The sequence below is a fragment of the Cricetulus griseus genome, chromosome 6 (genome assembly GCF_003668045.3).
Source record: "Cricetulus griseus strain 17A/GY chromosome 6, alternate assembly CriGri-PICRH-1.0, whole genome shotgun sequence".
In the NCBI taxonomy this organism is placed as follows: Eukaryota; Metazoa; Chordata; class Mammalia; order Rodentia; family Cricetidae; genus Cricetulus; species Cricetulus griseus.
In genome coordinates this window covers 150,615,957-150,639,350 of record NC_048599.1, presented here as the reverse complement: position 1 = coordinate 150,639,350, position 23,394 = coordinate 150,615,957, and the positions used below count along the sequence as shown (strand labels likewise).

Sequence of the window (23,394 nt, the reverse complement as noted above, 5' to 3'; positions counted from 1 at the left end):
TCACAAACTATCATCAGTTCTATACATTTTACTGTTCATGAAAACTTTCCATGACAGATGTGAAGGTGCACGGCTGTCATGACCTGGTTATTCCAGGCTAATGGATACTGTTACCCAAAGACTTTTTTCTCTCTCTACTCAGTGTCTCAGTATGTAATCATGGACAGCTACAAGCACCAATCTCCTGCCTCAGTGTTGTAAATGATAACATTTTTTCCACAAATATACAATGCAAAAATTATAGAATAACCATACAAAGAAATAGTTTGAAACAATTATAAAATTATTACATTTTAAGCAGTATTATTATAAAAAACAAAAGTATTAAAATTATATACATTGTAAAAAGTTATAAGCAAATTTATTCTTTAGGAAAACAACAATATACTATAAACAATGTCTACAGTGTTGATAAAGTTTACAGTAGATTGATGTATCCTATGACTTTATATTCACCTAACGGTCTCTGATAGAAGAAAATCTAGTCCTAAAAGCTACCCATAGTAAGTACTCTTCATTTGTAAAATATTTATTTTTTATATCAAATCTTTTGTTTGATACATATTTATTGGCACTATGACTAAAATATGCAATGAAGGAACATTCCACAGACTAGTAGAGTCTTGAAGTTATACTATGTAGCTTAAGTATATGATAGGCTATACTTACTATACAGATAAACTATGATTAGGAAACTGTCTAACAATTTATACCAGCAATTATTTATGCTGTTAAAAGTTCATATCTACACTTAGAAAACCTTCATCTCAATGTTTTCCTGCAAAAGAAAAAGAAATTCATCACCTCAGGGACCTTCTCATTTCTCTGATGGTGGTACTAGGAATTAAACTGGGAAACTAGTGCTAAACAAATGAGCTACTTATCTCTTTTCCAATTTTTATTGAGATTGGTCTCACTATGTTATCTGGACATGCCATGAACTATCTCCTGCCTCAAAACCAGAGTACCCAAGATACAGGCCTGCATTATCAGGTGTTGCTGGGATCTTCTTCAAACTGAAATCACTGCTAAATGTTGTACATTCACAAATTACATAGCTTTTCATACATGCTATAACACTTTTGAGCATGATTTTCTTCAGTATTTCAATAGATGTAAATTTGTAGAATCTTCTAATTATAGTTATCACATGACTTTTAGTGTGGTAAAATACAAGCTTCATTTTCCAAACTGCAGCAGTTTCAATCCAATGTCTGCTTCTGTAGGACTACCTTCACACACACACACACACACACACACACACACACACACACCCATGATGCATTAGCTTATATATTTGAGTGGATGTTTTAAGAAATGAAATATCATATTGCATTAATTCATAAGTTTTACCACTAGATATTTTCATGTCTTCAAATGGAACTGAAGATCTTAACACATCTCTTAGAGTCATGGAGTTTTCTCCAGTGAGTCCTCCCAAGCTTTCCATAGCAAGCAAATTAACAAATAAAAATCCCAAAGCCTTCACCATTTGTTTTGTATTCATTAGCTCTTTTCCCGGTACTTCCACATATTTGAAGAGAACTAGAAATTCTAAACATTCTTGCTTGTTTGTTTGCATCACAGGGTTATTTTTCTCAGGCATGTGTTTTTCCATGTCTTCGAAGGGAACGGTAACATGTAAAGGCTTTACCACAGTCTTTGCATTCATAGGGTCTCTCTCCAGTGTGAGATCTTTCATGAATTTGAAGTAAATATGGATAAGTAAAGGATTTCTGACATTGTTTACATTCATAGCGTTTTCCTCCAGCATGAGCTACTTTATGTCTCTGAAGAGAACTATGACTTATCAAAGCTTTGCCACACTGTTTACATTCATAGGGTTTTTCTCCTGTATGAATTTTTTCATGCATTTGAAGGGAACTGTGACTTCGGAAGGCTTTGTCACACTGCTTACATTCATAAGGTTTTTCACCAGTGTGAGTTCTTTCATGCATTTGAAGGAAACAGGGATAAAGAAAGGCTTTACTACATATATTACATTTATAGAGTTTCTCACCAGTATGAGACCTCTCGTGCATTTGAAGGTAGCATGGATAAATGAAGGACTTACCACACTGTTTACATTCATAGGGTTTCTCTCCAGCATGGAGTCTTTCGTGCCTTCGAAGGGAACTTTGACTTCTGAAGGCCTTACCACACTGCTTACATTCGTAGGGTTTTTCCCCAGTGTGAGTTCTTTCATGTAATTGAAGAGAGCTTGAACAACTGAGAATTTTACCACACTGCTTACACTCATAGAAACCACTATGAGTTTTTTCATGGATTCGAAGGTAACCAGCACTTTTGAAGGTTTTGCCACATTCTTCACATTCATAGGGCTTTTCACCGGTATGGGTTCTTTCATGTGCCTGAAGGAGACTGTGACATCTAAAGATTTTACCACACTGTGGGCAGTCATAATGCTTTTCTCTAGCATGGGCTCTTTCATGTAATTGAAGGGAACTGAGGCCTTTGAATGCTTTCCCACATTGTACACATTCATAGGGTTTTTCTCCACTATGTATTCTTTCGTGTCTTTGAAGGAAAGATGCACAAATAAAGGCTTTACTGCATATCATACATTTATAGGGCTTTTCTGCAGAATGAGCCTTCTCATGCTTTTCAAGTAAATACTGATAAAGGAAGGCCTTGCCACATTGTTTACATTCATATGGTTTTCCTTCAGCATGAGTTTTTTCATGTACCTGAAGATTACTGAAACGTCTAAAGGTTTTACCACATTGTTTACATTCGTAAGACTTTTCTCCAGCATGTGCTCTTTCATGTACTTGAAGGGAATTGGAAGAACTGAGGGTTTTGCCACACTGCTTGCATCCATAGAAACCACTATGAGTTTTTTCATGGATTCGAAGATTACTGAGACTTTTGAAGGCTTTACTACATTGTGTACAAGCATAAGGTTTTTCACCAGTGTGGGTCCTTTCATGTACTCGAAGTAGACTATGGTATTTGAAGGCCTTACCACAAAGTTTACATTCATGGGGTTTTTCACCAGTATGAATTATTTCATGTACTCGAAGACAACTGAGACTTCTGAACGCCTTACCGCACTGCTTACAATCATAAGGTTTTTCTCCAGTGTGGGTTCTTTCATGTAGTTGAAGGGAACTTGAGCAACTGAGAGTCTTCCCACACTGCTTACACTCATAGGGTTTTTCTTCAGTGTGAGCCCTTTCATGTACTCGAAGATAACTGAAACCCCTGAAGGCTTTCCCACACTGTTTACACACATAGGGCTTTTCTCCAGTGTGTGTTCTTTTGTGTAACTGCAGAGCGCTTGAACAACTGAGACTTTTACCACATTGTTTACATTCATAGGGCTTTTCTTCAGTGTGACTTCCTTCATGTATACGAAGGTAACTGAGACTTCGGAAGGCTTTGTCACATTGTTTACATTCATAGGGTTTTTCGCCAGTGTGTGTTCTCACATGAACTTGAAGTAAACATGGATAAATAAAAGACTTACCACACTGCTTGCATTCATAGGGTTTTCCTCCAACATGAGAAACTTTATGTCTTTGAAAGGAACCTTGATCTTTAAAGTCTTTACCACACTGTTTACACGCATACGGTTTTTCTTCACAGTGAGTCCTTTCATGTCTTTGCAGGAAAGAGGAACATAGAAAGGCTTTACTACAGAGCTTACACTTATAGGGTTTCTCTCCAGTGTGTGATCGTTCATGTGACTGAAGAGAACTCTGACCTCTGAAGGTTTGGCTGCACTGCTTGCATTCATAGGGCTTTTCCCCAGTGTGAGTTCTTTCGTGTCTTCGAAGGAAAGAGGGGCACAGAAAAGCTTTACTACATATGTTACATTTATATGGCTTCTCCCCACTGTGAGACCTTGCATGCAATTGAAGGGAACTATGACTGCTGAAGGCTTTACCACACTGTTTACACTTGTAGGGTTTTTCCCCTGTGTGAGTTCTTTCATGTCTTTGCAGGAAAGAAGAACAACGAAAGGTTTTATTGCAAATGTTACATTTGTAGGGTTTCTCTCCAGTATGAGATCTTTCATGGGTTTGAAGTAAATAGGGATAAATGAAAGACTTACCACACTGTTTACACTCATAGGGTTTCTTCCCAGCATGGGCTATTTGATGTCTCTGAATGGAGCTGTGGCTTCTCAGAGCTTTCCCACACTGTCTACATTCATAGGGTTTTTCTCCAGTATGCGTTCTTTCATGTACTCGAAGATTACTGAGACCTCTAAAGGGCTTAGCACATTGCTTACATTTATATGGTTTTTCTCCTGTGTGAGTTCTTTTATGTCTTTGCAGGAAAGAGGAACAAAGAAAGGCTTTACTACATACCTTACATTTATAAGGTCTCTCTCCAGTATGATACCGTTCATGAATTTTAAGTAAATAGGGATAAATGAATGACTTACCACACTGCTTACATTCATATGGTTTTTCTCCAGCATGAATTATTTCATGTCTTTGAAGGGAACTGTGACCTTGGAACACTTTACCACCCTGCTTACATTCATATGTTTTTTCCCCAGTATGAATTTCATGTCCTTGAAGGGAATTTTGACACCCGAAAGCTTTACCATACTGCATGCAATCAGAATGCTTTTCTCCATTAGGAGTTCCACTGTGAAACAGCAAGGAATTGAAAGAACTCAAAGTGGTATCACATGGTTTACATTCAGAAGGGTTTTCTTTGGTGTGAGTTCCTCCATAAATACCAAACGAAATGGGACAAATAAAGGTTGTTTCATATTGATTATACTCTTGGGGCTGTTCTCCACTGTGAATTTGCTGATACATTCCACATGAACTTGGAAAATCAAAAGATTCTGAATATACTTCATATTCATAAGTTCCACTCACAGTGTGGGTGCCCATGTATATGTGAACAGTTGTGAGAGAATTGGAGTTATATTGCTTCTTTCCATATTCCTCAAGCTCATATAGGTATCCGGGGTGAGATGAGATGTTCCTATTAAATGATGAATGATGCATGAAAACTTTCCCATACAAATTACATTCACATAGTTTCACCGAAATTAAAATTTTTGGACTTCTATTGACATCTGATATCTTGGAGGTTGCTCTAAGTGGATTACCTTCTTTAGTCTCACAGACCAAATCTAGCATTTGACTTTTGTTATCACTGACAGGCACACTACTAGAGGTTGCTTCACTGATGACTACTTAGTCATTAGTAGGTTTTAGATTTCTACTATTCCCTACATCAGTGAAAGTATATGTCTTCTGCAGTACCTAACTGTTCTCAAACTAAATGGATGAATGATTCTGCAATATGGTTCTTAAAGGTATTATTAGAGTACAAAAGGTCATACATGCACTTCACTCAGTACTGTTTCTAAGTGAACTGTTTTTTAAATCTAAACAGCTTTCTTACATGGAATTACATTTTTTGTTAAATTTTTCTAGTGATAAATAATTTAAATTTGTGTTTGCCTTACTTACTTGTTCATAAATTTTCATAAACATATTACGATTCTCTCAAAAGGTATTTTCTCCCACCAATACATGTAATTTACCTTAGATTTCTCCCAGGATGTTTATACTGGTCTTCAATGGTCTGGTATTCTGATTTAATTCCTAAAATGCAGACCCAGAAAAAATTTTACAAATTATTAGAAATTACAAGGAAATTGTACCTATGCCTGATTTATTCACAAAATTCTTCCCTTTCCACATTCCAAATTACAGAAAGAAGGAACACTTGTCTAATTGAGAAAGTATAGAAATATCAACAGTCTTACCCACAGAAGCAAGGTTACTACAGGTTTCCAGCATCACATTAGTGTATAGCTTCTTCTGAAAAGGATCCAGCAAAGTCCACTCTTCTTGGGTGAAGTTCACTGCCACATCCTCAAAGGTCACTGAGTCCTAAAATATCCCACATGCATACATAAGAAAATGGGTGAAACTAACAGCATTGTGGATAACTGATAAGATGTTCACATAATTCTGCACTCTCCAAATGTTTATTCAGTGACAGAGAAGCTCTAACGCTAAGACTGGCATATTCAGGCAGGGAATGCTGAAGTAGGAGCATTCCTCTCATTAGTGCAGCCAAGGTTGGAGTGTGCTACTGGGCCAACTCAATTTCTCTTTCTAGAATGGATTATCTACTCCCTGTGATAACAAAATCCTACTGTATAATGTACAAAATAAAATACAGTCAAGAGGTTGCTTTTTCTTAGAACTTCTTAGGCACAAACGGGGGTTGTTGTTGTTTTGTTTTGTTTTAAAATTTATTTAACTTTATTTTATGTGCATTGGTGTGAAGGTGTCAGATCCCCTGGAACTGGAGTTACAGATAGTTGTGTGAGCTGCCATGTGGGTGCTGGGAAGAGAACTGATGTCCACTAGAAGAGCTCTTACGCTACATGCTCTTAACTGCTGAGCCATCTCTCCCAGCACCCACATGGCAGCTCACAACTGTCTGTAACTCCAGTTCCAGGCGATCTGACACCCTGATACAGGCATACATGCAGGCAAAAGAACAACACACATAAAATAAATAAATCATTTAAAAATGTACTCCTTTATATAAAAAAACTTAAAAGTTCCATCTAAAGACCCCCCTGTTTATATAGAAAGGAATTTCTTTTAGAATAAACGAACCATTCATTTTATACTTGTGACCAACTAGGACATTTCAGTCATGAATACACAAAGATGCCTGGTAGTAAATGTCCTATGGGGCCATGTCCCAATCCAAAATGGGAGAGTAACTGGAAGCAGAACTAACCCTGTCCTTCAGAGAGTGATGGGCCATCTGAAATAAATAAATAAATAAATAAATAAATAAATAACCTGAAACTTGAAAAATCAACAAATGTCAATAATTCTGGTCCTGAAGTATGACAAAGACATCTCCTTTGTGAGGATGAAGAGGACCCTGAAGTTGTAGAACTCCCATGTTCACCATGCCTATTAAAAGCCTAGGATAAACCTAGATGTGGCAAAGATTATGCATATAATGCCAATCCATGAACTGCATTATTCTCCCTGACTAACGTTTCTGACTTAACATTTTACTCGACAGTCCTCCCCACCAGCATGAATGGCAACCCTAGCCACTTTAAACCTACAGGACATCTTACCTTTTTTTTTTCATTTTATCAAGCTGCCTGATTCTCCTAGGTAGAGCCTCACATCCAAATTCCAGGGACATTTACAATACTTAGTAGCAGCAGAGGCCTTGGGCACTCTTAATACAGAGTCCTACGCCCAGCAAATGCTAAAGATCATATAGGGCTCCAAATACTCTCCCAAAACTATCTACTACAGATACCTACAGCATGAAACCCATTATGGAAATTAGTTTGCAGATTCTTCAAAAATAAAAATAAAAATAGAATTACCATATGAACAGCTATGTCACTTCTGGGCATAGAGTTCCATACCCTACGATATTTGTACCTCCATAGTTATTGCTGCTCAGCTCACTATGTCAAAGAACTGTAACCAACCTAGTTGTCGTCCATCAATAGATGAATGAATAATGAAATGAATAATGAAAACCTGTTAAGATGTATAAAATGGGGGCTGGAGAGATGGCTCATTGGTTAAGAGCACTGACCATTCTGCCTACCCTTCCAAAGGATCAGGATTCAATTTCCAGCACCCACATGGCAGTTCACAACTGTCTGTAACTAAAATTCCAGGTGATGTGGCATCCTCACACAGACATACAAGCAGGCAAAACACCAATGTACATAAAACAAACACACAAAAAAGATGCATAAAATGAAATACTATTCACCTTCATTCCCCCTCCTCCGCAGGCCTGACCCCTACCTAGAGTGGGCCTGCCCAGGCAGGGAGGAGCTCCCTGAGTCTGGAAATACCTCACTCTTCCTTCCCCCCTCCTGCTGGCCTGATCCCTACTAAGGTGAGTGTACCCTCTGCTCCTGCCCTACTCCTACCCAATGTACCCATCACCCCGGATCTCTCTGCACCTGCGCCTGCATCTGCTGAGGGTGGAGCCGGCGAGGGAGGGAGGAACTCCCTGAGTCTGGAAACACCTCACCCTTCCTTCCGCCTTCCACCTCTGGCCCAACCCCTACAGAGTGAGCAGACTACCAGGAGAGGCAAGACCATCCAGAGCTGCAGACATTGAAGTCTTGGCCCACACACACCACTGGGTGAAAAGAAGAGAAAAAGAGACCCCCCCCACCTGCACCCACTGGAAGAAGAGAAGGGAAGAAGACAGAATAAGAACACACTCAATAACAGAAAGGCCAATATGACACCAATAGAATCTAGGGACTCCACACCAGCAAGATATGTAAAGCCCAACACAGATAATATTATGTAGGAAGATGATAAATATTATCTTAGGAAGATGATAGAGACCTTTAAAGAGGAAACAAGAAAATCCCATAAAGAAATAATAGAAAGAACAAGCAAAAAGTTACATAAAATGGAGGAAAAGACAAACCAAAAACTTCAAGAAATAAGCAGATCTCTTAAAGAATCTAAAGAAAGCCAAGAAAAAACAACCAAACAAGTGAAGGAAGCACTCAAAACAGTTCAAGACATGAAAGCTGAAATAGAAACAAGAAGAAAAAACACAGAATGAGGCAATGCTGGAAATGGAAAGGCTGGATAAATGATCAGGAAATAAAGATGTGAGTATAACCAATTGAATTCAAGAGATGGAAGAGAGACTCAGAGTTGTTGAAGACTCTCTAGAGGATATACAGTCATTGATCAAAGAAAATCTCAGTCTAAAATATCCCTAACACAAAATATCCAGGAAATATGGGACACCGTGAAAAGACCAAACCTAAGAATAATAGGTATAGAAGAAGACAAAGAAATTCACCTCAAAGGTACAGAAAACTTATTCAACAAAATCATAGAAGAAAACTTCCCCAACCTAAAGAAGGATATGTCTCTGAAAATACAAGAAGCTTACAGAACAACAAATAGACTGGACCACAAAAAGAAGTCCCCTCGACACTTAATAATCAAAACAGCAAACTTACAGAATAAAGAAAAATTAGTAAGAGCAGCAAAAGAAAAAGGCCAAGTAACATACAAAGGCAGACCTATCCCGAATTACACCAGACTTCTCAATGGAAACTTTGAAAGCAGAAGATCATGGATAGATGTTCTACAAACTCTAAGGGAACATAGATGTCAGCCCAGACTACTGTACCCAGCAAAATTTTAATCACTATAGATGGAGAAAACAAGATATTCCATGACAAAACCAGATTTAACCAATACATAACCACAAATCCAGCCCTATGGAAATTAATGGAAAGAAAACTCCAATGTAAAGAAAATAACTACACTCAAAAAACCATGGGCAATAGATAATCGCACTTTACCAAACACCCCCCCCAAAAAAAGTGGGAAATCACACACAATAACAGAATGGATACAAAGACAGAATCCATCCTTCTTCTATATACAAGAAACACACCTCAACTTCAAAGACAGACTTTACCTCAGAGTAAAGGGTTAGGAAAAGATTTCCAATCAAATGGGCCCAAGAAACAAGCTGGTGTAGCAATCCTAACATCTAACAAATTGGACTTCAAACTAAAATCAATCAAAAGAGATAAAGAAGGGCATTTCATACTCATCACAGGAAAAGTCCATCAAGATGAAGTCTCGATCCTGAACATCTATGACCCAAATACAAAGGCACCCACATTTGTAAAAGAAACATTACTAAAGCTCATACCACACATAAAACCACACACACATATAGTAGGAGACTTAAACACCCCGCTTTCACCACTAGACAGGACCATCAGACAGAAACTTAACAAAGAAACATAGGATCTAACAGAACTTATGACCCAACTGGGCTTAACAGATATCTATAGAACATTCCATCCAAACACAAAAGAATATACATTCTTCTCAGCACCACATGGCACCTTCTCTAAAATGGATCACATAGTTGGCAACAAAGCAAACCTCCACAGATACAAAAGAATTGAAATAACCCCCTGTATCTTATCAGATCACCATGCTTTAAAGCTAGAATTCAACAGCAATACAAATTGCAGAAAACCTACAAACTCATGGACATTGAATAACACCCAATTGCACCATTCCTGGGTTGGGGAAGATATAAAAAAAGAAATTAAAGGCATCCTAGAATTTAATGAGAATGTAGACACAACATACCCAAACTTATGGGACACTTTGAAAGCAGTGCCAAGAGGAAAGCTCATAGCACTAACTGCCCACATGAAGAAACTGGAGAATAGTTACACTAGAGAATTGAACAACTGAAAGCTTTAGAGCAAAAAGAAGCAAACTCACCATGGAGGAGTAGATGCCAGGAAATAATCAAACTGAGGGCTGAAATCAACAAAGTAGAAACTAGGAAAACACTACAAATAATCAATGAAACAAAGAGTTGGTTCTTTGAAAAGATCAACAAGATAGACAAATCTCTAGCCAAACGAACCAAAAGGCAGAGAGAGAGCATGGCAATTAACAGAATCAGAAGCAAAAAGAGGGATACAACAACAGACACTGAGGAAATCCAGAGAATCATCAGGTCATACTTTGAAAACCTGTGCTCCACAAAATTCGAAAATCTAAAGGAAATGGACAATTTTCTGGATAGATATCACTTACCAAAATTAAATCAAGATCAGATCAGCAGTTTAAATCGACCTATAACCCCTAATGAAATAGAAGCAGTCATCAAAAGCTTCCCAACCAAAAAAAAAAAAAAAAAAAGCCCAGGGCCAGATGGCTTCACTGCAGAATTCTACCAGAAATTCAAACAAGAGCTAATACCAGTACTCCTCAAATTGTTCCACACAATAGAAGCAGAAGGGACATTGCCAAACACTTTTAACGAGGCTACAATCACTTTGATCCCTAAGCCACACACAGATGCAACTAAAAAAGAGAACTACAGACCAATATCCCTCATAAACATCGATGCAAAAATACTCAACAAAATATTGGCAAATCAAATCCAAGAACACATCAGAAAAATCATCCACTATGATCAAGAAGGCTTCATCTGAGGAATGCAAGGATGGTTCAACATATGAAAATCCATCAATGTAATCCACCATATAAATTAACTGGAAAAGAAAACCACATGATCATCTCACTAGATGCTGAAAAAGCCTTGACAAAATCCAACATCACTTCAAGATTAAGATCTTGGAGAAAACAGGAATAACAGGAACATATCTAAACATGATAAAAGCAATGTACACCAAAACAACAGCCAACATCAAACTAAATGGAGAGAAATTCAAAGCTATTCCTCTAAAATAAGGAACAAGACAAGGCTGTCCACTCTCTCCATATCTCTTCTATATTGTACTTGAAGTTCTAGCTAGAGCAATAAGACAACAAAAGTAGATCAAAGGGATACAAACTGGGAAGGAAGAAGTCAAACTTTCACTATTTGCAGACGACATGATAGTCTACATACGTGACCCAAAAAACTCTACCAGGGAACTCCAATAGCTGATAAACACCTTCAGCAAAGTAGCAGGATACAAAATTAACTCAAAAAAATCTGTAGCCCTACTCTATACAGATGATAACTGCAATGAGAAAGAAATCCGAGAAACGTCACCCTTCACAATATCCACAAGCAAAATAAAATATCTTGGAGTAACGATAACCAAAAAAGTAAAAGACCTGTACAGTAAGAACTTTGAGTCTTTAAAGAAAGAAATTAAAGAAGATACCAGAAAATAGAAAGATCTCCCATGATCTTGGATAGGTAGGATCAACATAGTAAAAATGGCAATCTTGCCAAAAGTAATCTACAGATTCGATGCAATCCCTATCAAAATCCCAAAACAGTTCTTCACGGACCTTGAAAGAACAATACTCTATATGGAAAAAAAAAACCCAGGATAGCCAAAACAACTCTGTACAATAAAGGATGCTCTGGAGCCATCACCATCCCTGACCTCACACACTATCATAGAGCCATAGTTATGAAAACAGGTTGGTATTGGCACAAAAATAAGACAGATAGACTAATGGAATCGAATTGAAAACCCTGATATTAACCCACACATGTATGAACACCTGATTTTTGACAAAGAAACTAAATCTATAAAATGGAAAAAAGAAAGCAACTTCAACAAATGGTGCTTGTATAACTGGATATGGACATGCAGAGGATTGCAGATAGATCCATATTTGTCACCATGCACAAAACTTAAGTCCAAATGGATCAAAGATCTCAACATAAATCCAGCCACACAGAATCTTCTAGAAGAGAAAGTGGGAGAAGGAATTGGTACAGGAGACCAATTACACCAGTAGCACAGACTTTGAGATCTACAATAAATAAATGGGACCTCCTGAAACTGAGAAGCTTCTGTAAGGCAAAGGACACAGTCAGTAAGACAAAACGACAGCCCACAGAATGAGAAAAGATCTTCACCAACCCCACATCTGACAGAGAGCTGATCTCCAAAATATACAATGAATTCAAGAAACTAGCCACCAAAACACCAAACAATGAAATTAAAAAGTGGGGTGCAGAACTAAATAGAGAATTCTCAACAGAGGAATCTGAAATGGCTGAAAGACACTTAAGAAAGTGCTCAAAATCCTTGGCCATCAGAGAAATGCAACTCAAAACAACTCTGTGATGCCATCTTACTCCTGTCAGAATGGCTAAAATCAAAAACACCAATGACAATCTATGCTGAAGAGGATGTGGAGAAAAAGGAACACTCCTCCATTGCTGGAGGGAGTGCAAACTTGTAAGACCACTTTGGAAATCAGCATGGTGGTTGCTCAGAAAAATGGAAGTCAGTCTAACTCAAGATCCAGCAATTCCTCTCTTGGGCATATACCCAAATAATGTGTGTTTATACAAAAAGGACATATGTTCAACATGTTCATAGCAGCATTGTTTGTAATAGCCAGAACCTGGAAGCAACCTAGATGCCCCTCAACTGAAGAATGGACAGAGAAAATGTGGTATATTTATACAATGAAGGACTACTCAGTAGAAAAAAAAGCAATGGAATCTTGAAATTCGCAGGCAAATGGATGGAACTAGAAGAAACCATCCTGAGTGAGGTAACCCAGTCACAAAAAGACAAACATGGTATATGCTCACTTATATATGAACTTTAGACATAGAGCAAAGGATTACCAACAATCCTTTTCACCAAAGAAACTAGGAAACAAGGACACTAAGAGAAAAATGCATGGACCCCGGCAATGGGAAGGGGCAGGATCTCCTGAGCTAATTGGGAGCATGAGGGTAGGGGAGAGTGGCAGAATGAGAGCAGGAGAAGAGGAGAGGAGAGGAGGACATGGAGGAGCAGAAATATTGAGTTGGGGGAAGAATAGAGAAGAACAGGATGAGAGATACTATATCAGAGGGAGCCATTATAGGTCCGAGGAGAGATCTGGAGATCCAGAGATCTACAAGGATGACAGGAACTGACAATCTAGGCAGTGGTGGAGAGACTACCCTAAATGCCCTTCCCCTATGATGAGACTGATGACTACTTTTAATGCCATCCTACAGCCCTCAACCAGTGGCTAATGGAAGCAGAGGCAGACACCCACAGATACACACTGAACTGAACTCTGGAACCAAGTTGCAGAGAGGGAGGAATGAAGATCAAAGGGGTCAGTACCAGGCTGGTGAAAACCTCAGAAACAGCTGACCTGAACATGGGGGAGCACATCGACCCCAGACGTCTGTCTGGGAGGCCTGCATGGGACTGATCCAGACCCCTGAACCTGGATGTCAATGAGAGCTCCGCACTCTATTAGGCCCCTGATATGGATCAGTATTTTTCCCTGGTGTAAGAAGGGACTTTGAGAGCCCATTCCACGTGAAGGGATGCTCTCTTGGCCTGGACACATGGGAGAGGTCCTAGGCTGGGACCAGTACGATGTGGTGGAATTTGGGGCGCCCCCGTTGAGGACCCTACCCTGTCTGGGGAGTTGAGGGGGGATGGGGTGTGGGGTAGTTGGGGGTTGGAGGGACGGTTGGGGGGAGGGGAGGGAGAGGGAGAAGAGATTGACAAGTGAAGCAAGTTTGTTCCTAATTTGAACTAATTAAAAAAAAAGAAGAAAGAAATGCTAGTATCTGTTTATATGACAGCTCTATTAAATATAAGAGTCCCATTTTAAAAATGAAATACAATTCAGCCTAAAGTAAAATAAAATCACAAAATTTTTCAGGTAAATTGATTGGTTTAGAATGTAAACTATTAAGCAAGGTCACACAATTTTGGAAAACGGAGAAAAAAACACATGTTCTCCCTCATATGTGGATTCCAGCTTATAGTGTATATATGCAAATATGTAAACAAATATATGTATAACATGTACAAAGGAGTACAGGAAAGAGTAAACATTAGGTGATAAGGAAGAATGGAATTCCTCTTAAAAGAAACTGGGTCATGAAAGAAGTTATAAAGCGTACTGTGTTTCTAATTTTAACTCTGTCATGAATTTTTTGGCTGGGGTTGAGGGGGTGGCGTAGGGGGAGGAGGGAAGTTGGTGGTAGATATGGGACTAAAAATATATTTGTTAGTGTTAGTATCAAATCCAGTGTGAAGTTCCATAACTTCAGAATGGCTATTGCCACCAATACTGACAACCTGAGTTTGATCCTCAGGACCTCTTTGGTTGAAGAAGAGAATCAACTTCTTCAAGTTGTCCTCTTCCGTCTACATACCCATGCATGCACTCACACAAGAAAACCAATAAATAATGCAACTTTTAAAATGTTAAAATGTTTTAACTCTTGGTCAGTGGTTTTCAACCAGTGGGTCACAACCCTCATGGGGTTGCATATCACATATTTACATTATGATTTGTAACAGAAGCAAAATTACAATTATGAAGTAACAACAAATAATTTTATGCTTGTGGGTCATTACAACATGAAGAAGTGTATTAAAAGGTCACAGCATTAAGGTTGAGAACCACTTTTGGTGGTTTGAAAAAAATGGCCCCCAAAGAGTGTGGCACTATTAGGAGTGGTTGGAGTAGGCTTGGTCTTGTTGGAGGAAGTGTGTCACTGTGGAGGAGGGCTTTGAGATCTCTTTTCTCAAGCTTCACTCTGTTGTGAGTCAGTCAACTTTTTGCTGCCTTCTGGTTAAGATATAGCAAGCAACATGTCTGCCTGTATGCTGCCATGTTCCCCATCTTGATTATAATGGAATGAACCTCTGAAACTGTAAGCCACCACTCAATTAAATGCTTTCTTTGTAAAAGTTGATGTGATCATGGTGTCTCTTCATAGCAATAAAAAAAAAATCCTAAGACACTACTGCTCTAGATGACGTTACAAATAGAACATGCTATGGAAATATCTCCCAATTTCTACAAGGAACCTTTAAACTGATCTTCCAGGTAGTATTTGCAACTGCTATTCCCAACCAACATAAAGTATCTCTCACCAGCATAAAGCAATCAGATTGCTCACTGCCTCATACCCTGATAGTAGGCTTTTCCTCTGGAAAGGGAAAAAGAGATTTAAGTTAAGCTCCATTTAGACCAGTGGTTCTCAACCTTCCTAACACTGCCACCCTTTAATACAGTTCCTCATGATGTGGTGACTCCAAACCATAAAACTATTTTCCTTGCTACTTCCTGACTATAATTATTCTACTGTCATGAATTGCAACGTAAATATTTTTGGATTTGAGGTTTGTCAAAGGGTTGTGACCCACAGGTTGAAAGCCACTGTCTTAAACAGTTGAATCATGAGCTAGTCACCAAGCACAGGTGACCTTTTAAACAAGGGAGAATGAATATAGTTTATGTATTCCTAACTGGTTCATCTCCTAATGCATTCAAAAATGATTAATTCTGATTAAGATTACTTAGGTTTGCATTCAGTTACTACACAAGACCCATAAAAGACCACTGGGCACAGCAAAACATACACACATACACATCCATTCCTCCCACTCTTGGGAGCTCTTTCTGATGTTTTTCTGAATAAATCTGCATTTACTTTTCTTCACTCCTTGTCCATGTTCCCTTATTCTTCATGAAATAAAACAAGAACTCAGAAGTTACTGGCTCTGGATGGTTTTGGTGACCATTAGTTATCTGGCATCCTAGTCCCCTGACTTAAGTGGCACTCTCAAAATACTTGCATCAAAATTATAAACAGAAAATCGACACAGAAAACCAACAACTGCAAAACTTAGTTCTTTAAAAACTTCAATAAAATTAACAAGCCTATTCCAGGCCAGCCAGTGCAACATAAGGAGACCCTGTCTCAAAGCAATAACAAAAACAGCAAGAAAAATTAACTAGCCTATAGCCAAAGTAGGAAAAGGACAGAAAATTATCAATTAAAAGTAGCCACTGGGGCTAGAGAAGGGCACAGTGGTTAACAGCACTTACTACTCTTGAAGAAGACACAGGTTTGGTTTCCAACATCCTCATGGAAGCTCACAATTATCAGTAACCCCAGTTCCAGGAAATCTGATGGCCTCTTCTGAACTCAAGGGCCCCTGCACTCATGCATTACACACACACACACACACACACACACACACACACACACACACACACACACACACACTCACTGGCCATCATTACCATGAAAATGTAAACTACCATAAAGAAACACAATGAATGATTTCCTAACAAAAAAGTTAGTAACTTAGATGGAATAAATAAGTTCTTTGAAATGAACCTCCTACCAAAAAATCCCACACAAATAAAGATGACTGGTATGAATATGTGTATTAAAGGAAGGGAATTAGTAATGAATAACTATTTTAAAAATGATAAACAAGCAGCCCTGCTCGGAGGCATCTGATGCCAGGGGTTTGCTCACTGGGATCCGAGCTCCGCAACGGAATCTGACACACCCGGACACTGCCGAGGTCCCAGTGGCAGTTCAGCCTCCATCCACCGGCCCAGGTAGGCCAGGGGCTGGGCCTTTAATTCTCATTTTAATTGAATTAATATCAGGGACCTACATCTCAAGCTATCTGGCCAATTATGTGTCAGCTCAGTAGCTGCATGAGTCCATAATTCGACTCATTCACTAAGACTAGTGAGGAATATAACAGACCCTCAGACCTTAGAAGGCCCTGAGAGCTTAGCACAAATAACTCCATGATGGAAGTACCATTTAGGCCATAAAGCTCAGCACACAGACAGCACCACCTGCCAAAATGGAAACAAAGATGTAATCCATCAAAGTCCGTATTTCTGGGAAAGTCTCTAAATGTACTAATCTTGCTTTTTGGCTTCTACAGTTCTGTTTCTGGCTAACTGTTCTTGTTAAGTGAAGCAGGTCAACCCAGAACATGGTTCTTTTGTTTAAAAGATCACTCTGAGAATGGCTCAGTAGTGTACTGGGATACCGAATACCCAATGTAGTCACTGGTTAGCTAATAAAGACTTTCTATTGCTGAAACCCATGTCCAAGCAGTCTTCTCTGGTTGATATCCCACAACCCTATGAGGCTGGAGAGGATGATGGGTTAGGAGACTTTGATGCTCTTGCAAATTATCTGGATTCACTTCCCAGCATCTACATGGTGGCCAGAAACTAACTCTAGTTCCAGGGGATCTAATGTGCACGTAGCACACAGCATTCATAAAAAGAAAATCTTAAAAGGACAAAACCTATAGTGTAAAACAGGGACAAGGTGCATAATGTGATAGTGATCAGAAATATATAAAAATTGTCATCAACCAAAGAAAATCCCTAGCCCAACGAAAATACAAGAAATAAAAAAAATTACAGCAGCCAGTGTCCTAGCATTTGGAAGGCAGAGGCAGGCAGATCAGAAAGTTTCTGAGGTGAGATCCTGTCTCAAAAAACAAAACAAAAAATTAAAAAATTAAAAGTTGTCAAATTACTAGATTAATGTGCTATCATTTTCCTGCATATCAGTAGTGAATATTTGAGTATTAATTAAAAGTATCACTTATACAGCACCATGGAAAACAGGTGTTAGAAATACATATGCCTGAATAAAAATCTGTAAACACAAACTTTAAATTCTTAATTAAAACATTTAATGAATAGAAATATTCCAATTGAGGACAGAAATCCTTAACATTATCTCACTTTTCAGTGTGAGCTATAAATTCAACACGGGGCTCAAGAGATGGCTCAGCAGATCTGAACACCGAGTTTGACACCTGGGACCCATATAGTATAAAGAATTGATTCTCTTAAGTTGTCTTCTGATGTTACACATGCTCAGTAGTGTGGCCACCCATCTATAAACATATATACATAAATAAATGATTTTAAGAGATTTATAGATTCAACACAGTCTCAAAAAAGTCCTAACTACTTATGTTAATAATAAAATTGATTCTATGGGTTATATGGAGGAACAAAAGCAGTGTTTCTCAACGTTCCTAATGCCACTACCCTTTAATACAGTTCCTCATGTTGTGGAGACCCTTAGCCATAAAATTATTTTGTTACTATTTCACAACTGTAGTTTTTCTACTGTTATGAATGGCAAAGTAAATATCTAATAGGCAGAATATCTGGTACAAACCCCTGTGAAAGGATCATTCAACCCCACTAAAGTGGTCATGACCCACAAATTAAGAACCACTGGGTTAAAGAGCTGGCTATGTAGTTAAAAGATCTTGTTCTGCCAAGGGATCACTATTGGGTTCCTAGCACTCATGGTGGCTCACAAACATCTAACTCCAGCTCAAGGGGGTTTAATCTCTGGCCACTGAGGGCACCAGACAAATGCAGACATACATGCAGGCAAAACATTCAAACACATAAAATAAATAAATCTTAAAAACAAGGTTATATGACAAAGAGAAAACACTCAAAATGGTCAACACATGGGACTGGTATGTAGCACATCTGGTAGAGAGCTTTCCTAGCATCAGGAAGCCTTGGGTTTCTTTCAAAGCACTACATAAAACCAGATATTGTTGACATATACCTTTAATCTTTCACTCTTGAGGTGAGTGAAAGAAGATCAGAAGTTCAAGGTTACCCTCAGTTACACATGGGGGTCTATCTATCTCAAAAGAAAAGAAAAAGGTCAACAGACTGGAACGCTACAGTCACTTACTATCATCATCTGATTTTAAAATTACAATAAAACTTCTGGCGGCCATGATAGCTGAATACCTGTAATCACAGCATGGGGGGGGGGGGGGAGAAGGGAGCAGAGGCAAGATGTCTGTCAGTGTGAGGCCAGCCTGATCTACAAAGAAAGCTCCAGGAGAGCCAGGACTCCATAGAGACCCTATCTCAAACACCAAAGCAAACGAAGCAAACGTTCTATTTCACAATAAACACATGAGGAGAAAATTCAGAAATGTGCAAAAATACAGTCAACTGTTTTTGACAAAGGAGCAAAGGAAATTCAAAGAAACTCCTTTATTAACAAACAGTGGGCCATCTTACCATCTATATGTAAAAATATTAATGCAGACTTTTATAACCTACAAAATTAACTTCAAGTGCATCCTAAACCTACATATGAAATGCCAAGTGCAGAACCTCTTAAAGATAACTCCGAGAGTCTAGACTTCCCAACACACAGACACCCTCTGAGGGCACTCAGTAGTGATGCCACCTACAAAAACGGCGAGGGGTGGAGCTGACCAGAGCCAGGGGTCCCCGGACAGGGCTGCCGCCCAGCGGAGCTCAGGAAGACCCATCACACGGATTCCCGGGGCTCAGCCGGCCGCCCCTTCCCGGCAGTGGACCCCTTGCTCACCATGACGCGTTTCTGAGTTCGCCCGTGCTCTCCTCTCAGCTCCTGACAGCGGCGCCCACAGCGCAGCCCACGCAGCACCTCACTATCCTAAAAGCGGAACCGCTGCATGCTGACGAAGAATGGGGTCTCTTCACCGAGCAGCGCCCCTCATTGGACAGCCTGTGTGGCTGCTCTGATTGGCTAGTGAGACCTGAGTGACAGGAGGGAGCCATTTCATTGCTGGGCGGGGTGGGGCGGGTAAGTGGAGCCAGGGACGCAGGCAGCCTCAACCCCAAAAGTACCCACCTGCAGGAGCTCTGAGTAGGTTTGCTTTTGAGATCTTCCTCCTGTCCTCCAGAACTGGCCCTGCACAGGGGCGTTCATATGCACTCTCCATTACACACAATGACCAATGCAGGGATTGCCTTGCCTCAGGGGAAATCTTTAAACGTAGTTAATTTAAATTTTTAATTGCATGCATTTGATTAAAATAAAAACGTAGGGGGCTGGAGAGATGGCGCAGAGGTTGAGAAAAATAAAAACGTAGGAGAAGCTCATATGTGCCACAGCGTGCATCAGAGGACAATTGGCTAGACTTGGCTGTCCCCTTCTGCCATATGGTTCCTGGAAATTGAACTCTGTCCATAGGCTTAGCAGCAAGTGCTTTACTAGCCAAGCCATTTCGCTTTCCCAAACATTGATTTTTTTAAAAAGAAGGAGGAGGAGGAGGAAGAGGGGAAGGAGGGGGAAATGGAGAGGGAGAGGAGGGGAAGTAGGAAAACAATTTAAACTTAAAAAGTGTGTGTGGGCTGAACCTATTAGAAGATAAAGTGGGAATACCCTTGAATTAATTGGTACAGGAGACCGCTTCCTGAGCATTACACCAGTAGCACAGACACTGAGATCAACAATTGATGAATGGGACCTCCTGAAACTGAGAAGTTTCTGTAAGGCAAAGGACACAGTCAGCAAGACAAAATGCAGCCACAGACTGGGAAAAGATATTCACCAACCCCACATCTGACAGAGGGCTGATCTACAAAATACACAAAGAACTCAAGAAGCTATTCTCCAAAACACCAAACAATCCGATTAAAAACTGGGGTACAGAACTAAATAGACAATTCTCAATAGAGAAATCTAAAATGGCTGAAAGACACATAAGAAAGTGTTCAAATCCTTAACCATCAGGGAAATGCAAATCAAAACAACTCTGAGATACCATCTTACTCCTGTCAGAATGGCTAAAATCAAAAACACCAATGACAGTTTATGCTGGAGAGGATGTGGAGAAAGGGGAACACTTCTCCACTGCTGGTGGGAGTGCCAACTTGTACAGCCACTTTGGAAATCAGTATGGCGACTCCTCAAGAAAATAGGAATGAGTCTAACACAAAATCCAGCAATTTCACTCCTAGACATATACCCAAAAGAAGCACATTCATACAAGGACTTCTGTTCAACCATGTTCATAGCAGCACTATCTGTAATAGCCAGAAACTGGAAGCAGCCTAGATGCCCCTCAACTGAAGAATAGATAGAGAAAATGTGGTACATTTACACAATGGAGTACTACTCAGCAGAAGAAAACAATGGAATCTTGAAATTTGCAGGAAAATGGATGGAACTCGAAGGAACCATTCTGAGTGAGGTAACCCAATCACAAAAAGACAAACATGATATGTACTCACTCATATGTGGATTTTAGACATAGAGTAAGGGATTACCATCCTACAATCCACTCTGCCAGAGTAACTAGTAAACAAGGAAGACCCTAAAAGAGACAAACTTTGTCCCCTGGAGAAGGGGAAAGGGTCACCATCCCCTGAGCAAATTGAGAACATGGGAAGAGGGGGGAAGAAGCTACAAGATGAGAAGGGAAGAAAAGGAAGGATGCAGAGGTCATGAGGAAGCAGAAATTTTGAGTCAGGTGTAGATTAGAAGAAAGGACATATGATACGTAGGATTTTAGTTGAGGGGGTGGTAGAGGAGGAAGGGAGGGACTGGGATCGTCATGTAATTCAATCTTGTTTATAATTCAAATATATAAAAAATAAAAAAATAAAGTGTGGGGGAAAGGGGTGGCAGAAACTGCCAAATTTAGAAATGAATGTCTAGCTGAGTTCTGTAATTCCAGTACTTGGAAGGGTAAGGCAGGAAAATAAAAAGTTCAAGATCTAGCAAGGCTACAGACTGGATTCAAAGCCAATCTAGACAATTTAGTGAGACCTTGTCTCGGAGTAGAAACACACAGAAAAAAAGGCTCTACAATGCAATGCTTCTGTAGCATGGTCGAGACCCCATGTTGGATCTCCGGTACCTACTGAAAGGTTCAGGCCTTATGCTGGCCTGTCCCAGTTACCTGGCAGAATCCACTCAGCTTCCATGGGAACTAAGTCTGCAGGAAGGTGTAAAGGACCCCTTTAAAAGACAGACCCCTGCCCACATACACTCTATTCTCTTACTCTCATGCTCTCTTTCCTTCCTGTCTCTCTCTTACCCTCTCACTCTTACTGTCCCTTCCTCTTACTTACTCTCTCTCCTCTCTTCCTTTTGGCTCTTCTCTCTTTCCTCTTGTTCTGTTCTCCTCTCTCCCCTCCCCATCTTTAATAAACTATGGTTAATGTACTCTATAGTTCGTGTTCCATCGAGCCGGTTTCCATCTCACAGCCTTTTTCTAATTTTTAAACTTTTACAAAATAACAACACCCACCTCAAAACTGAAGGCAAACTAATTACAGAAATAGATGGGTTAAGGGCTAGAGGACAGGCTGATGAGAGTGTGCGATGCTTTTCCAGAGTACCCTAGTTCTCCTCCCAAGCACACACATCAGTCAGCTCACAGTTGCCTGTAACTTCAGTTCCAGGAGAGCTGATGCCCAAAAGCTGGATTTGCTTTTGCCCAAGAAATAAAATGAAATCAAGCAGACACACAGCTAGCAGTGCAGTACCAATTACTGAGAGATAAGAATTTGGTTTCTTGTGACTGAAGACATAGTTCAACAATTAAAAGAGCACTTTCTGCCCTTAAAGAGGACCCAAGTTAGGTTTCTGCCATCATGGGGCCACAGCCACTGCATCTACATGGTATACATATACACATGTAAGTTCTCACACATACACATTTTATTTAAAAAGCCTTTTAAGAACTTTTTAAACTCTTTAAATACTTTGAATTGGGCTCCTACCTGGGCTGTGTTGAGCAGAGAAACATATGAGTTAAAAGTTCAAAAGAAGGGACAACTGAACAAAAAAAAAATCACTTATTAGATTAGTTTGCCTTTATTTATCAATTTTTTTAAAAAAAGAAACAAGCTGGTTAGGGAATTGGCACAGTCAGCAGAATGCTCACCTGGCATGTGTGAGACCCTGTGTCATCCCCAGCACCACAAAAAAATCAGGCTTCGTGGCACATCCTGTAACCCAAGCCTTGAAAGTTAGAGGCAAGTGGATCAAACTTTTATCATCAGCTACACAGCAACTTGCAGCCAGCCTAGAATACAGGCCTCTATCTCAAAAACTAAAACTAAAAATAAGTCAGTATGCTGAAATGAAGTTACTGACATTCTTTTCCAAACAAATTCCATAAGTTAACCAGAAGCTATAAAATTATGCAAGAAACTCTTCATCCCAAGGTAAGGTGGTTGTTTTAATTTTTGAGACAACAGTTAACAGATGGCAGTTAACCTCATAAACCTCCTGCCTCTGCCTACTGTGTTCTGG

The 23,394-nt window shown here is 39.5% G+C and overlaps 1 protein-coding gene across 1 annotated transcript; it reads right to left on the bottom strand.

Annotated features, from left to right (window-relative positions):
- Positions 1–1,598: 1,598 nt before the first annotated feature.
- Positions 1,599–19,633, bottom strand: LOC113836523 (zinc finger protein 709-like). The gene is made up of 4 exons (XM_035447100.1): positions 19,553–19,633; positions 5,765–5,891; positions 5,540–5,600; positions 1,599–4,623 (listed from the first exon to the last, which is right to left on the bottom strand). Exons 1-4 carry the CDS (start codon positions 19,631–19,633, stop codon positions 1,599–1,601), a joined length of 3,294 nt encoding a protein of 1,097 aa, XP_035302991.1.
- Between the last annotated feature and the right edge of the window lie 3,761 nt (positions 19,634–23,394).